The sequence below is a fragment of the Hyposmocoma kahamanoa genome, unplaced genomic scaffold (genome assembly GCF_003589595.1).
Source record: "Hyposmocoma kahamanoa isolate Upper Pololo Valley unplaced genomic scaffold, ASM358959v1 78, whole genome shotgun sequence".
Classification (NCBI taxonomy): Eukaryota; Metazoa; Arthropoda; class Insecta; order Lepidoptera; family Cosmopterigidae; genus Hyposmocoma; species Hyposmocoma kahamanoa.
Window position 1 is genome coordinate 15,368,921 of NW_020653945.1, and position 16,920 is coordinate 15,385,840.

Consider the following 16,920-nt stretch of genomic DNA (forward strand, 5'->3'; position numbering starts at 1 on the left):
TGTACCGTACAATGTCGATCCAAAAAAGAATACAGTGATCATATATTTTAATGTGGAATAATCTACTTCTAAACGGCAACAGACAGTTTTCCCTCTTATTACTAGTTCTATAACATTTATATTTAGTAACAGTAGAGCTCCTTGTGAAAGAGTTCGTCCAAGGAAGTACTGATACCTCGGCTATTTCTGCCGCCAACCGATAATGTGAGCATTACTGCTTTCCAGTTTTGAAAGGTAAGGATGCTGGTGACATTACAGGCACATGGGTATTGTCACCTTGTCTCATGTCTCATGGAGACGGGCGCAGTGGCAGTGATAAGATTTTTGTGATTTAAAGCTCTGAGTGGCACTGCAACTGTTATGGACAGGCTTGTAGCTACTATCAGGCGCACGACTTGTTCGTCCCGTCACTAGGCACCACAAAAACAATATAAAAGAAAACACGTCTGCATGTTACACAAACCTAATACGCTATGCATCTCTTTCAGGTCGTAGATCTGGTAGAGGATCTACGAGATGGGACAGTGTTATGTTCATTGGTGGAAGCTTTACAAGGTCGAAGATTAAAGGGTTGGAACCCCAATCCTGGCAATCAACACCACAAACTAGACAATGTCACCACCGCACTACAGGCCATAGAGGATGATGGTGTTAAGCTTGTTAACATTGGTAAGGGTGGCATAATACTGGGTATTTCCTAAATTAAATCGGGGTGAGTTCTTTAGATCATCATTTCATTGGGAAAAATAATTATACTCGTATAGTATATATATTTTTTTAAGTGTCAGTATTTCCTCGACCATAACAACAGTTTTTAATTTGGTCTTCCTATCATTTAACCGCCAATGTGCAATTTTTATGCCTAAGTGTTGTGTCGTGATTACCTGTTATGTACGCATGACTAATAAGGTCACGTTGACAATGAATAGTCAATGTTATTATTACGAATACACGTAAATTGTTCAAATGTAATTATCGTGTTTGCTTCCTATTTGTACGAGGATATCTGCTTATCCATCTACGTATATGTATATGAAGATACTCCTGTAGAGATAGAGCTATTTCATACTCCCCTGCAATCGTAAACATTTTACGCTTATAGTGTTTGTTTGTTATGTTGTAAAATGAGTTTGGATGGTTTGGAGCATTTGGAGTATTGCATTCTATGGTAATGAGACATGCACAATAACGCAGAGAGACAGAGAACTATAGGAAACATTTGAGATGCGCTGGAGAAGAAAGGAGGGAATCAGTTGGAAAAAAACCAGTGAAAAGGTGTTAATTATAATGTGTGAAAAAAGAAGTTTATTAAAGGGTAGGTATAGAGAACCGATAGGGAAAAGATGTTTGGGCATCTGATACGCCACGACAATTTTCTCTAAAAGCATAGTATGGTAACTCCATACAAACGTAACAGCGAGGTTTGTATATGTGCGCGCCAGCCGCGTGGCGTGTACGGTCGCACACATTCGCATAATTTCGCGATGCATTCACGTTGCATACCGCTTTTCGTCACACTCGCCTCTCATTGTTATGCGAATGTGTGCGTCCGTACACGGCGGCCGGCGGGCGTGTACACATACAGGCCGCGCTGTTACGTTTGTATGGTAAGTTACCATACTTGTCTTATTATACTATGATAAAAGAGAAGATGACATAGAAGAAAATAGAGGCAGAGGAAGACCGAGGCATAGTTATTTAGATCAGATAAGGCAAAAAGTTAATATCGTGTTGTGTCAAGAAATCAAAGGTAGGGCACTGAACAGAGGTGATTACTCCAGCGATAAGAGCCTAGCTTTTAAATAAGAAGAAAATGTGCTCGTTTTTCTGAGTAACCTCAAAACCTTACATTTTCCATTAAAAAATGGCATGAAAACCAATAACAAAGATGTACAACAAGTACACAGAAAATTCGTAAGGTATGCGGTCCGTTCCGTAGCTCAGTAAGGAGAACGTCGGGCACGGCATACTGATGGCGCTGGTTCGAATGCACTGGGATCGAAGGATTTTTTGTTCTCTATTATTGTTTTTGTATTAATAATTATAACAAGCTAGTGGAGTGATTCTACAAATTTAACATTAAAATCAAAATCTCCATCACATTTAAAATTTAATAAATGAAGCTTAATAATACAAATAGCATAAAACTGATAGTAATTTACTATACTTTTTATCTACAGGAAACGTGGATATAGTGAACGGCAATTTAAAACTAATACTCGGATTGATCTGGTCTCTCATTGTGCGGTACCAGATAGGAAGAAGCAAGTTCCCGCCAAGGTAAGGAATCAAAAGTATTTCTACGTAATTATAATGCATGATCGTTAGTCGTTTTAGGTAAACAATAGCAAAATTTTTCATAGTACGCATTTGAATATGGGTAATAAGAATACACATCTTTTCAAAGAATTGTTTGCATTATATAAACAGAATTTTGACAGACATTATAAATCGCACCATTGGTTACGGTTAAACCTAAGTCTACAAAAGAACAACTTTTAAGGAGAGAGGTTTATTGATTCTACGTATGAAATTACTCTATAATTTTTTTACGCTTGAATAGGAGAATTATAAAAGAACAATGGCGAAATCATTGTTAAAAGAATTCTGTAGCGGTTTCAAAAGTCATAATTACAAGTCTGAATAACATTCATTATAGGTTTTTCAAATTGTAATAAAGGCCTCTCTAAGTCTGAAAATAAAATCATATTTAAAAGAAACTCAAATGACTAATTGGTATATAACCGGACTGATATCTACAACTATCAGTTTCTTAATTTCTTAACGTTGAGCGACATATAGACGCCAAAAACAGATTATCAGTACCTACGTATGGATAGGTCCACATTAAGTTAGATTAACGTTATATCAAATGTATTGATTCGATCGATTTGCAATATGAGATTAACTACTTTTTTATGGAAACTAAAGTAGATAATTCCTTGTCCAAATATGCCTCCTGAGAAAATGGTAAAACTGACAAAAAGTTCCCGACGTCAGGAATAGATGGCACGTTTCACAAAACAAATAATTTGTGTTTGAGTTATCACTTCTTGGATGTATTAACTCAGTTTTCTTTTGATATGGCTTAACTTCATGCCTTTTGACCATACCATTATAAGAAAATTATTTCCTCTCAACCATCATTATGTCACAAACCCGCGACACCACTAATCCTATCAACTCTGTTTAAAGCTTTTGTAGTTTATTTTGATATAATAATATATCGAATATATTTTATTCAACAAAAATTTATGTGGGAGTGCCATTGTTCTTTCACATTCATACATAAGTTATTTCATGTGGTACGTGTTATTTTTGTGATCACATGTGGCTTTATTATACCAAGTCTACGAAAAAGTTTAAGAAATGCCTCGAAACTGGTACTCAGTACAGCATTTTCAACATACATAAATATAAATAACAAAAATACTAATGCAACCATTCGAACGTAACTGTACATTAATTGTTTGAATTATGGGCAAAACGTACGCCACCGCAAAATATACCGCTTACTGCAACATTCATGAAAACATTCTCTATGGATGTGGTTGAGGTACTTAGTGTGGACGTCTGCGGTACTAACCACGAATTAATATTGATGTAGCCATTGACGAGTAAATATTTTACTCTTATCGGTTAGAGGAGATCGAATGATCAAAATTAAATTCAAAATATTTATTCACCAAGAAACACGGTACCTACGTTGCCTTAGAGTAAGTTAGAGGAAGTAATTACAGGAAATACAAACTTAAATTATTCAGGCATATATAATAACACAAAGCGCTCATCACGATTTTTTATGAAAATGAATATCCATTTATATTTGCATCCATAAATGCGCCGTAAAAAACGTGATTTTCAAAGTAAAGTTTTAGTGTTTGCTTGAATGCAGCCATTCCCAAGTCAGATACAGTAAGTAATTGGTAGTTTGTTATACATATAAATTTTTATATTTATGTTTGTTTTAACGTTGTTACTAATTCGATTTTATTTGTTACTAGTTTAAATGTACATCTAGTGTTATATGTATGTATGCCTGATATCTTCGCTATATCATTTTTTGCAACGTACATACAATAATGATATGTACACAATGAAATTAGTCATCCATGCTAATATTATATAAATGCGAAAGTAACTTTATTACATTTCCACACCCAAACCAATGAACCAACATTGGTGAATTATGATATAGACATAGATGTGACTTAGAAGAAGGACATCCCAAAAAATCAACTTAAAAGGAGTGAAATAGAGGATGAAAGTTTGTATAGAGAACCAACAAAACTATGGAAATTAGTATAGCACTGTAGACTACTCGAATTATTTATTCTACGCAGACACAGTCGCGGGCATCAGCTAGTAATTCTATATTTAATAAAATACTTTTTAGCAGATATACGTTTATGAAGCGATAATTCGTGTTTTGCAAGACCAACACTCTTTCAATAACAGAAGAAAAAGTTATTAGTTATATATTGAATGTAAGAATAATTGTACCTACACTTAAAATGAGATTTATATTTTTTTTATAACATCAAGTGACGGGATGAACAAGTCGTGCGCCTGATGGTAAGCTACACGCCTATCCATAACAAATGCAGCGTCACTAAAGAGCTTTAAATCGCAAAGATCTAAGGGGCACTGTCACAGCGCCTGTCACCGTGAGACATAAGTTGACAAGTCCCATGTGCCTGTAATTTCACCAGCACCCTTAACCCTTCCTAACCGGAACGCAGTAATTAAATTAATAAAATAATTACTGCTTGACGGCAGAAATAGGTAAGGTGGCAGTACTTCTCTGGACAAACTCTTTCATAAGGAGCTCTACAGCTGTATATAACATAAGTAGATTAAATATAAGAATAATATACACTTGAAATGAGATTTATTGTTATAAAAAATAATAATTTTTGCGCTACTAATGATTAATTAGCAAAATTATCCGATTTACTTTGCTTTCAATATAATATTCCTACCACCAAACCGATTTCTAATCGATGAGATCTGCTGATACACATTCCATGTGTTTTGCTTACAAAAATATACTTCCTTTTGATAATAAAAACACTACGAAGCATCTACAGGTGTGTCAACTAAATGTGATCTTTCTTACTTCTGGTGTCGCAACATTGTGACGCAAGCGGTTTAGCTGTACGGGGCGTAACCTTTAAAGAGAACTAACTGTATCTAAGCAAGCGAAACTAAGTGATTCCTTGGTCCTATGGTGTGTTTAGATTTTGTACCAAACTTGACTTTGTTCGTAAATCTGTTGTAAAATCCGCGTACTATAAACCTATGTTATAAAACTTATAATTTATATACTATAATGTCAAAAAAATACAAAAGTCCCTGTTATGCCATAACTGACCTCAAAAATTCGTGGAATTACATCTATTTGCCAAGTTTTATTGTAACCTGTTACCGGAAAGTGCACGAAACCTGATTCATCCCCCAGTTTGCTACCCTTAGAAGTGAAATATTTTCTTCAAATTTAAATGAGGCCAAGACCGAGATGCCCTTTTTCCATCACCAAAATCGGTTCACAAATAAAGGAATCATACACATAAAAATTACAGTCGAATTGAGAACCTCCTCCTTTTTTGAAGTCAGTTAAAAAATAAATAATACATAACAAGAAAGCGTTATATAAAATTCAAAGTTATTTTTATAGCTTAACAAAGTAATCTCAAATAGACAATCCAAAAAAGCTAAATTGTCGTTTTTTCGCGAATTTATTAACAGACTTCGTTCTCAATTAGACTGTATTTTTAGCGTGTTTGTTACGCGATGATTACTCCGATGTTTGAGAGCGGATTTCGATGATTCTTTTTTGTTGGAAAGGGACGCCAGTAGACCCATTCAAATTTTAAGAAAATATTCCACCTCTAAGGGTGGCAAAGTAGGTGATGAATCCCACTTATTGGATTTCACCCAGTTTCCGTTACTCAATTACATAAAATTAGCAAATAGGTGTAATTCCACAAACTTTCGAGGTCGGTTTTTTCTTACAAAAAAAGTTATAATTATAATTTAACGTTTCGTTCAATATTTGCTCTTGTTCTCGCCAAGATATAGACGAATCTCGCGTACAATTAGTCCAACACGTCTGCATGGGTGCCGCCGGCTGCACCTACGACTTGCCAAACCAGACCTCGGTTGGGAAACACTCCATTTCTGTCGAAAAATTATATAGAAAATACAATACTAAGCCTACTAAGACGTTTCTATTAACCCTTCCGCAGTCGGATAAAATACAATCGAATTGAGAACCTCTTCCTTTTTAAGTCGGGTAAAAAACGGATATATTGTTACAAATTTCTCACCGAGTTGTGACTTTACCCTTCTTCTAGTATTTCAGAGCTGTTACACGCTTGATAGTCACGGGTTAACTGGCAAACGGCAGTTGACAGCTTTAAGAATAGACATATCTGTCTACCCTCTTTTATTGTCGACTACCCTCGTCTCGACTTCTTGCGGTATTACCATTATCACTCATTTTTCCCAACACACTACATTTATTATAACCACACGTGAAACTAAGGCGGAATCAGTTTTATTAATAGTACCTTAAATAAAAAATAGGTAATCGTTTAGTGAATAATCATAAAAGTTTTACAACCACACCATCAACCCATTTATACATCCCACTGTTGAGTATGGGTCTCTGCTCAGACGAGGAATCCAAGCCATAGATCACCACGCTCTAAGAAAAAGCAGTAGAGCTCGTTGTAAAAGAGTTTCGAAGGGTTTCGAAGGGTAAGGGTGCTGGTATAATTACAGGCAAATGGGACTTGTCAATTTATGTCTCAGGGTGACGGGCGCAGTGGAGTGCCCCTCAGATCTTTACGATTTAATGCTTTGAGTGGTACTGCAACTGTTATGGAGAGGCGTGTAGCTTACCATCAGGCGCACGACTAAAAAAACGCTGGCCCAATGCGGGTTGGGGACTTTACACGTTTTCCAAGGGTTATAAACTTTCTTGAACGTACAGATTTCATTACGATGTTTTCCTCCACTGAAAAGCTCGTGGCAAATTGTAAATAAAATTTCGCACGTTAATTCCGAGAAACTCAGAGAACTTAAGCTGCTCAAGAGATGTTAGGTCCAAACCGTTAGTCTAACAGCTTCCTGTGGGCTCCTAAACCTACAACCGTAAAAACGTGTTAATTTAAAAACTGTGTTTTCATTAACTTTACAGGAAACTAATGTTGTCGTGGCTACAAGCTGCATTACCTGACAGCCGAGTGGGCAACTTAACCACCGACTGGAACAGCGGAGTGTTGCTGTCGGCACTACTAGACCATGTTAAGCCTGGCATCTTCCCACACTGGAGAGAGCTCAGTGAGTTTTTTAATGTTTTTTAGCGCCTATGACAGCGCATTTGAAAAAATTAAGTACAATTCACCGATATTACATTCAAACAAGTTTAACGATCAAACAATAGTGATTTGTTATGCAAGGCAGCAAAGTTGCTGTTTGACTCGAGTGCTTGTATTGAAACCTGAGCAAACAAAGGAAGCTACGCGAGTGATTCCAAAATAGTTCCTGAGCGTAAGGTTTCAAGACACGAGACGCAAAACAACTTTTCTGCCGAGCGAAACACACAACTTATTAGTTGTCAATTCAATGTCAACAATAATAAGAATAAAATATACGAACGGATTTATATTACATAAATAATGTATACAACATATCGCGTAGTTGAGCGTGCCATTATGTTTTTTTTTTATCGAAAGAACTAACCTACCTAAAAGAACGCACCTAATTTAGGTACACCACAGTCCATCGCCAAGTTTTCGAATTGCGAATTTCAAAAACCTTTTCCACGCTAGGTCCAAAAACGCTTTTGCGCGCAGATTTCTAATGAGAAAGAAAGTCTTTCCGAGCTAGTGAGGTGAAAATACTTTTATCTATGAAAAAGATTCTATGCCTTTAATTATTTTGAAAATAGTTTAGACAAAACACAATAGATTTTCTATTTAATTTGTTTTTCAAAAGACTCACAGACCTCAAACAAACTTGCTAATCTACTTTCGTTGTGTTCGTTACCGTGGTCTCCTTAACTATAACTGAAACACATATGCAAGTTCAAGTTCAAAAAAATTGAGACCAAATACAAGGTAACTGCTGTACACTATTGAGGAGTTTCTCTCATCTGTTTGCTATTTCCATCACCAGCTCAGCTCTAAGAGCGGTTACACACGGCGATATTAAGCAGCGATGCAAACGCAATACAAGCGCGTGAATGCATCGTTGCAATCGCGCGTTTGTATCGATACAGTCGCGCGTCGGCATCGGTGCAATCGCTTGTAAATCGCAAGTGAAGCGATCCAATCGCGCTTTTCATGAATGCGCGTTTGTCACTAACTACTCTAAGTCATCATAGCATTTTATTAATTTTATTTTATTATTTGTCAAGTTTTATTGAAATCGGTTAATGGCATGTGAGTGAAGTCCAATTGCCACCCTTAGAGGTGAAATATATCCTTCAAATTTAAATGGAACTGCTACTCAGGTACTTCTTTTCCATAAAAAAATAATTATCAAAATCGGTTCACAAATGAATAAATAATCGCGTAACATACACCGATCATTCTCGGATTTGTGTTCACTGCCCTATTGTACGAGGCAATTTTTATTACTTACATAGTCAAATATATTATCGTATAATTATTTAACTATATTTCACTATATATTACTCAAATATTACATAATATTGCACGATAAAAAAATCATATATATTAAATAATAAAAATAGCTACGGAAATTCGGTAGTGAACACTAGTCCGAGAAAGCACAAACAAAAATACAGTCGAACGGAGAACCTACTCAATTTTTTGAAGTCGGTTTAAAAATATCATTGGTTAAAACAGTAAAATCTTTTATTGGTGTAACAATTGTTGACTGACCAAATAAATTTAAAAAATAAAGGTACGTACTAGTTAGTCAATTGATATTTTACAGTAAAAATAACTTTTAACATTTAAAATATTACTATGTTTTTACATCTCAGATCGCCACGAAGCTGTGGAGAATTGTCGTCGTGCCATGAAACTAGCCCACCGTGAACTTGATGTGCCCATGGTACTAGAACCTGAATACTTGGCCTCACCATGGCTGGACGAATTGTCTGGCATGACATATCTATCGTACTTCATGAAGCCTGGTGGTCCGGGGTACAGATCTACTTTGGAGTGGGTGAACTCGCGATTGGAGAGAGCTATCACTAATTTTACGGTAAAAAATTCACATATTGATCTCTATTGTAATAGTGTAAGTTATACTATAAACATTTCTATAACAATGACCAACAATATCTAAAGTAAATTATCTCTTATCGATGTCGCTTGGAAGAAACTTCTCAATATAGCTCCCGTTAAGCGGTTAGGTAAGAATTTTAATTTTATTTTTCTTTCTTTTTAGAAAAGGTTTTTTTTTAAAGAAAAGTAAATGTATATAGAAGAACTGCTTGCAGCAATGATGGCGGTCTTTTCTAATTTCTTCTGTATAATTGTCTAAGAAGTGCAGTATTCCTATTTATTTTTAGTTAAATTTTAAGTTATAATTTATAATTTTAGTGTTAACCTCATCAATAATTTCGCGCCATCTTATCCTATAAAAGTAGCAATAACTGAAAACCAGCATTACAGCAGTTGAGCTGTGACATATGCTGAATATAATATGTATAAGTCTTAATAAGCTGAATAAATGTCTCTTTTTTTTCTTTCTTTGTCTAGTAGATATGATTACGGTCTACCTAAACCTCAGCGGCTCTAAAGTTACAGATACTACAAGAGGTAATAGCCTGGATAAGGTTCCCGGTAGAATCAATACTCGACACGATGTATTAAGTATTGCGCCGGATCTATGTATTCTAAGACCCCTGTAATCTGTGGGGGTTATCTGAGGGGGGCACTTTAGTTAATTTTGTTACCCGAATAACAAATCGTTGTAAGAGGATTATCTTTAATGTAATTGAATTTGTCATAATTAAAAGAGGGGAATTAATATTCCTGCCTACATTCTCAGACGGACTGGAACGACGGTCGCGTGGCGAACGAATTGGTGCGGTCCATGGGTGGACCGGCCCCGCCACCCAGCCGCCTGCGCCGCGACCCAGCACGGTGGGAGGAAAACAATCAGATGGCTATCGATGCTGCGAAGAAACTCGGTTTGAATCTTTTCATCTGTTTTATAATTGTAAAATACGTTGCATATCAACAAAAAAATACAATTGGGGCACAATATTCTACCTATTGTAGCAGTAGAGTTCCTTGTGAAAGAGTTCGTCCAGGGAAGTACTGCCCACCTTACTTATTCCTGCCGCCAAACAGTAATGTGAGCATTACTGCGTTCCGGTTTCGAAAGGTAAGGGTGCTGGTGAAATTACAAGCACAAGGGACTCGTCAACTTATGTCTCAGGGTGTCGGGTGCATTGGCATAACAGTTGCAATGCCCCTCAGATCTTTGTGATCTAAAGCTCTGAGTGGTACTGCAACTGTTATGGACAGACATGTCGCTTACCACCAGACGCACGACTTGTTCGCCTCGTCACTTGTTATTATAAAAAAATATATAAATAAATATATACTTAGTAACACAAAGATGATATGATGATGATTACTTGTCTCTACATACTTCGTATAAAAACTACGTGTCAATAGTACTTTTATCACTTGAATACTGTACAACAAAATTTAAGTCGGAATGACGTCCGTATATCCATGAATATACCAATGAATTTCGCTGTCCTGCGTTAAAAAACAGTTAAAGACACGCTTGAGTTAAAAAAACTAAGCATTTAAGTGTTATTTGAATTTAAATCTATACAATATTAACTTGCGATTAGGCTCAAAAGAGCAAACAAATGTTTAGATTGTTATTTAATCTTTACAGTACGTATTTACGTAGATGTAGGAAAAAAATTATATGGACCGTTATTTTGCAGGTGTCCAGCCAGTATTATCAGCGAAAGATATGAGCTCCAGCGATGTGGAACACCTCGGTGTAATGGCATGGGCCTCTCAGTTCCGTAATATCCCACCACGACCTCCCGTGCACGATATGCTGCGCGTCGCTCTTGACTCTACGTCTGGTAGAGTTGGAGAACCGGTCAGTGTATTGAGTACTATAATGAAAGTTAACTAACACGATGGTAACAATAACTAGGTGTCTAGGTGAAGGTAGTTTGTTCAAATTAATCCTTTTTACTTAAACTGATATAAAAATTTAACATAAAAAAATAAACACCACAAATAACAAAACATTTAAAAAAATAAAAACAAATTAACATAAAGTTAATGCAATATATAATATCTTAAGTAATTAATGACATATAAATATGAAAAAAAGAAATACAAAAACTATTTATTCAAAATATTTACTTGCACGTGGAATACTCACAGAAACAAATAACACAAGCGATGACTTACTTGATAAGATATTAACGTTTAAAGTAGGTAACTTTGTTAATATTTATCGAATCACATGTCAGTTTATGTAAAAATATACGAATACTCATTTTAATTACATAAGGGATATGAAATTCTCTTTGTAAAGTTCTAACTACTAGTACCAGCCAGTAGTACAGTCAATAGCACATCATGCCTAACATATTGGGCTTTGGACCGTTTTTATCGTAAGCATTCTTAGTAGATTGATTCTATAAACAATCAATCTTAAATCTTAAGTATCGACCATGTCTTGACCGTACTCAGATTTAAAAAAAAAAAACGTTTTTTAATGATTCATTGGTTTTGTCATTCACTTTCAAATCAAACATTTATACTGCTAAAATTTTAAAATTTGTTTAGATTTTTATATGCGTTCCGACCAGAGATGGGCAAGCGCCTAAATACCCGGCGCTTTATTAACGCCGAGCTTAAATCGTGTTAAAACTTAAAACCCATTAACATCCGCAATCTAGGACAAAAACTATTCACAACTAAATATTTGCTGTAAATTGGATATTATTACAAAATGTTTGTTACTTCTGATCTATATGATTCGATTTGCCTTTGCAAAATCGCATTGAAATAAATCGATACACAAAATCGTAGATCGTATGCACTTGAATCGATCTTCCTAAAAATCGACTCGTTTGTCTGTCCGTGGCAGTGAGAATCAATAGGATTTCAATGTGAGTATTGTGTGGAGTGAAATTTGTAATAAAAATGGAGTTATACCAAATTCCGTATTCAACTTTTTTGTCCACGATTTTGGGCAGAAAAGGTTAAAACGACACTTTAGGTACAAACCTGTCCGAGCACCAGTGTCACGCGGGTCTTGCGTAATAATGATTGAAAGTAACGTAACGCTTGGTCCACACCATTTATTGTAAAAGGTATAATAGTAGGGAAAAGGCGAACGAAAAGAAAGAAGAAAGGATCAGGCTGTAACAAAAAACAATGGTATAAAAACAGATAACATAATATAAAAACACTTCCTATAGATTAGACAAACATAAGTGAACTTACCCCAAAAGGGACAGTGTTCGTATGTAAATATATTGCTGCTTTATTAGCAGTTTAAGTTGCATGACTGAAGGTCTTTTCTCCTCGAGAATTTTAATGGGAGTGGCGACAGAACGAAGCATGGTGAAGAAAAAGAATTAGAGAACGATCCAAAATTTCAAAAATAAATGGCCAGGAAACAAAGAAAAGGGTGACAAAGAGATGGGTTGACGACGCAAGGTGTCGCAACGTCACAACCCGGTTAAAATTTTGTTGTTGTTAATTGGGTTCTGACTAACCCACTACCCACTTCTATGCTTTTTCATTTTTTTTATACCTCTGCACTAGGGAAATCCTGTATCGCATGTGCCTTGAACACACACATAGACAACCACAAATTACACCCAAACTCACGAGAGAAATAATTGTAGGCCATACAAATATTTCTTCCGGCACGGGAATCGAACCCGGGACCTCTGCGTGGCAGTCGCACGGTAACCGTTCGGCCACTGAGGCAATTTAGTTAAAACATATGACACCATTGCAGCTCAAATGAGTCGAAACATTATAACAACTTATATGAAGCAAATGCAACTAACAAATGCACTGTGCATTTTTGGTTTGCTCAAGTAATTAATTTCACAGTGAACATTTTTACCTGTAGCAAATAAACCTCGTAGGGTACACGATCAGGATATAAGGCGATGATAATGATGTGTTGCAAACTATTGTTGAAGCCGATCTACGGGAAACTACTTTATTATACTTTATTTATAAATCTCAAATTCTGTATATAAGGTGCTAATAAGTTTATATATTAACTATATATATTAAAAGATGATTTTGCATTAGAAGACTCAATTTAAAATACAATTCAAAAACGCTTTTTGTGCGATTTTTAAATATACGTTCACGAACAAAAAATAAATTTATAATTCAGTCCATCCAGCTGTATATTTAGAAACAAATGATGACATATCATTACACTGATATTCTTTTGTCATTTTAATCTTCGATCAAATTACTTATGCATATACATTATACATGCTTAGCAAAGTTGTAGATAGAGACTCGGTCCTTCAAGCACACCGGTTATGTTGCGTCCATATTAAGATACGGTATAATATTGTTCATATAACGTAACAAATGTGAACTCAGTTCTTAAGGCACAAAAAAGAAGTGTCAGAACAATTTGTCGATTGAAGAGAACAGATAACTGCAAACCATATTTTAAAGCTCTTCGACTACTGACTGTTCCTTCACTTTATATCTACGAAACTGCCGTGTATGTCCGAATGCACTCACACTTGTTCACACGAACTCTGAAGCCAAGACGATATGACCAACTTCGTTTGAAAGCCTGTAAAACTACCTTTATGCACAAAAGTATTTTTGTAATGGCGCCAAAAATTTACAACAATTTACCGGAAACACTAAGGTCTGAGAAAAACCTTATGCTATTTAAAAAACAATTAAGAGCTTTCATGCCAAAAAAGTTTTGACGTTGGCTCCGCCCAAATTTGTGAAACAAATATATGCCTGAAGTTCGCGTGACATGCGACAGGAGATGTTAAATTTTGCGCATTAAAAGTACCAAATTCGTTTTAGAGGAATAACTCTAAAACTAAAGGGATTTAAAAAAATCCGTAGTGACAGTTCTCGATCATGCATAAATATAATTAATTATCTAATTTTTGTCTTAATAACCTGTAGCATTTCCAGGATAAATCGAAAAAATGTGAAAATTAGAGGTCATTTCGTGAGTTTCATCTGTCGAGGAAACTTTATTGTTTTATGTTTCTGATAATGTCTATGCTTGAATATATCGTGTAGTTACTCATACAATATTTTATTTTTAACTTTAAAGTGGATATACCCCTCTAAAATCAAATCGAAGATTAAGAATTTTTCCTCTGCTCCCTCTTAAACAAGTTACTGACTAATAAAATGTACTATACAGTGTCTGAATTCTTAAATGATAAATCCCTAAATTCATTGTCTAATTTTTGACATTGGACGTTATTGACGTTTTCATGTTGGTCAATGCATGTTCCGATATTATTTTGACATGTAATTACCATTAAAATCGACCCATGTAACTATCATCGCGTTTAAATTCTGACCGACTTATTAAATCCATGTGTGCACGCTCATGTAATATTAAACTGCTTCCGTGGCCGAACGGTTACCATGCCGGACTTAAACGCAGAGGTTCCAGGTTCGATTCCCGGGCCGGGAGAAATGTTTGTATGGCCTACATTTATTTATCTCGTGAGTTAGGGTGTAATTTGTGGTTGTCTATGTGTGTGTCCATGGCACCCGCGACACAGGGTTTCTCTAGTGCGGGGCTATGTTGTGTGAGTGCGTTATTTATTATTTATTATTATTTATATTATTGAAAAACGAAACATGTTGCACCTGGTTTAGTCTGTCGAAGAGCATGTGAGTAACAGTAGGCATACAAATATTGAATACATTCTATTCAATATACATTCCACACACCCCATACGTACATATCTTACACACCTAATCAGTAACACATTCACCTTATAAACACTCACTCACTCATTCTCACACTTTTCATATTGTGAGTTTACTTAGTGTTAAACCTTGAGAGGGTTTTTTTTAAATACTTAGTTTAGTTCACTAGTACCTTTATTATTCTAAATCAGGAATATTCCACTAACTTTTATATATTTTATCCTTTGCCACAACCTCTGTGCCACAACCAAATTACTCAACTGCAGAGTGGAAGCCTGGTGACCCGTAATTCAGGTTTTTCTATACCTATCTCGGGCACCAGTCTCTCACAAAATAGTCTGACCAATTTTTAGTCTAGTATTTAACCCTAAGTTCCTTACTCTTAAGCCTGTTTTGTGATTGAGAAATAAATAAAACTTCAATCAATATTTGTATGCCTACTGCGTCATCGTCATCGTCATCGTCATTGTCATTATCATTATTACTTTATCGCACATTTTATGTTAAAGGTGTAAGTTTTTTTGATGATTAACTCGTTTCGAAATTTCGTGAAAAATTACGAAGACTTGTAGCGAACTTCAAAGTGATTATAATAACGTAAGAAGTAAGCTCTAAAAGTATCCGTCCCGGATTTGTTAGCAGCCTGTATATTTTACTATCCTAAATAAACAATGCTATGTTAGCGTTCGCGTGCAATGTATTGGATACGAGACAATAGACCTAATGGTGCATGATAATTTACGCTATTTCATTCGCCACTGAATTTTGAACAAAAATGTAAACTCCAAATTTTCCGCTAGCGCTTGGTTCACATTGAATTTCGTTTTCCAGACCTACATAAAAGTGGACAGTGTTGCAAACGAGCTTTCCGTATCCGACGTAAAAGTGTCCATAGTGAACCCTTTAGAGCAAGAATCAAGATTAAAATTGGATTCGAGGGGCTCTGGCGAGTTCATACCTGAGCATGCTGGAATGCACGAGATAGTTCTCACCGTGGATGACATCAGGTGTGTACAGTGTTTATTAAATAAATATCACGTGTACAACTGTACGAAATGTTCTATACTTATCGCACATGAAACTGTAAACTGTCGTAACTCAAAATTGATGGAACAGAGAAAGCACAACTTAAAAGTTCAAAAAATTTGATGATGATGATGATGCAAATAAATAAATAAAATTACTGAATGAACCAATAAGTTTATATTCTTGTTTATAAGTAAATAAGTAATTATTATAACATATAACAGTTTGTTTTGCACTATCAAATCCTTTTTTCACAATTCCACCAGTTTTGAGTTATGACAGTATTTGGTTTCATGTCGTTATGTGCAAAGTTTCTGTATTCTCGCAGGGTCGATGGAAGATACTTCTTTAGGGTGCTACCAAGGTTGGTCACAGTGCCACCTCCGGGTATGGCGCCATGTGCCATGGGAAGTATCGTAGAAGTACTAGTCAGTGCTACAGGTAACTACAAAAAAAAACAAAATTACTTGGTGTGCAATACAACAAAAATAAAACAAACATGTCTAACGGCTTTGTAGCTCAGGTGTAGAGGACTCTATAATAGATATTATAAACTTCCCGATATTTCGGAACGGTTACATGCGCCGTGGTCACGGAATGACTAAACGTTGATATTTTTCCTTATGACGTAATGGTTAAAAAAACAGCCTCAATAAAAAGATTTAACAATCGCACAAACTATACTAAACTAAACTAATACTATATTCGCAAATGAAATACTGTCATAACTCAAAAATGCTGGAAAGAGAACAAATGATTTGAAAGTTCAAAAATTGTCTGAGTTTACATTTTGGGAATAATAAGGTTATTTTTATTTATACATAATATTTAGTTATCCACTTATAAACGAGAATATAAATTTATTGGTTCCATTGAGTAATTTTTTAAAACTTTCAAATCGTGTTTTCTCAATTCCACCACCTAACTCAACTCAACGACAGTAATTGGTTACGTG

General features: G+C 35.5%; 1 protein-coding gene across 1 annotated transcript in view; it reads left to right on the plus strand.

The window, feature by feature from the left end:
- LOC113233342 (filamin-A) overlaps nt 1-16,920 on the plus strand; it is a 120,102-nt gene that overhangs the window by 23,275 nt on the left and 79,907 nt on the right. The window contains 8 exon segments of the mRNA XM_026468446.1: nt 489-669; nt 2,181-2,280; nt 7,205-7,347; nt 9,020-9,243; nt 10,036-10,177; nt 10,955-11,118; nt 15,771-15,946; nt 16,294-16,406. Coding sequence (XP_026324231.1) covers nt 489-669; nt 2,181-2,280; nt 7,205-7,347; nt 9,020-9,243; nt 10,036-10,177; nt 10,955-11,118; nt 15,771-15,946; nt 16,294-16,406 — 1,243 coding nt within the window.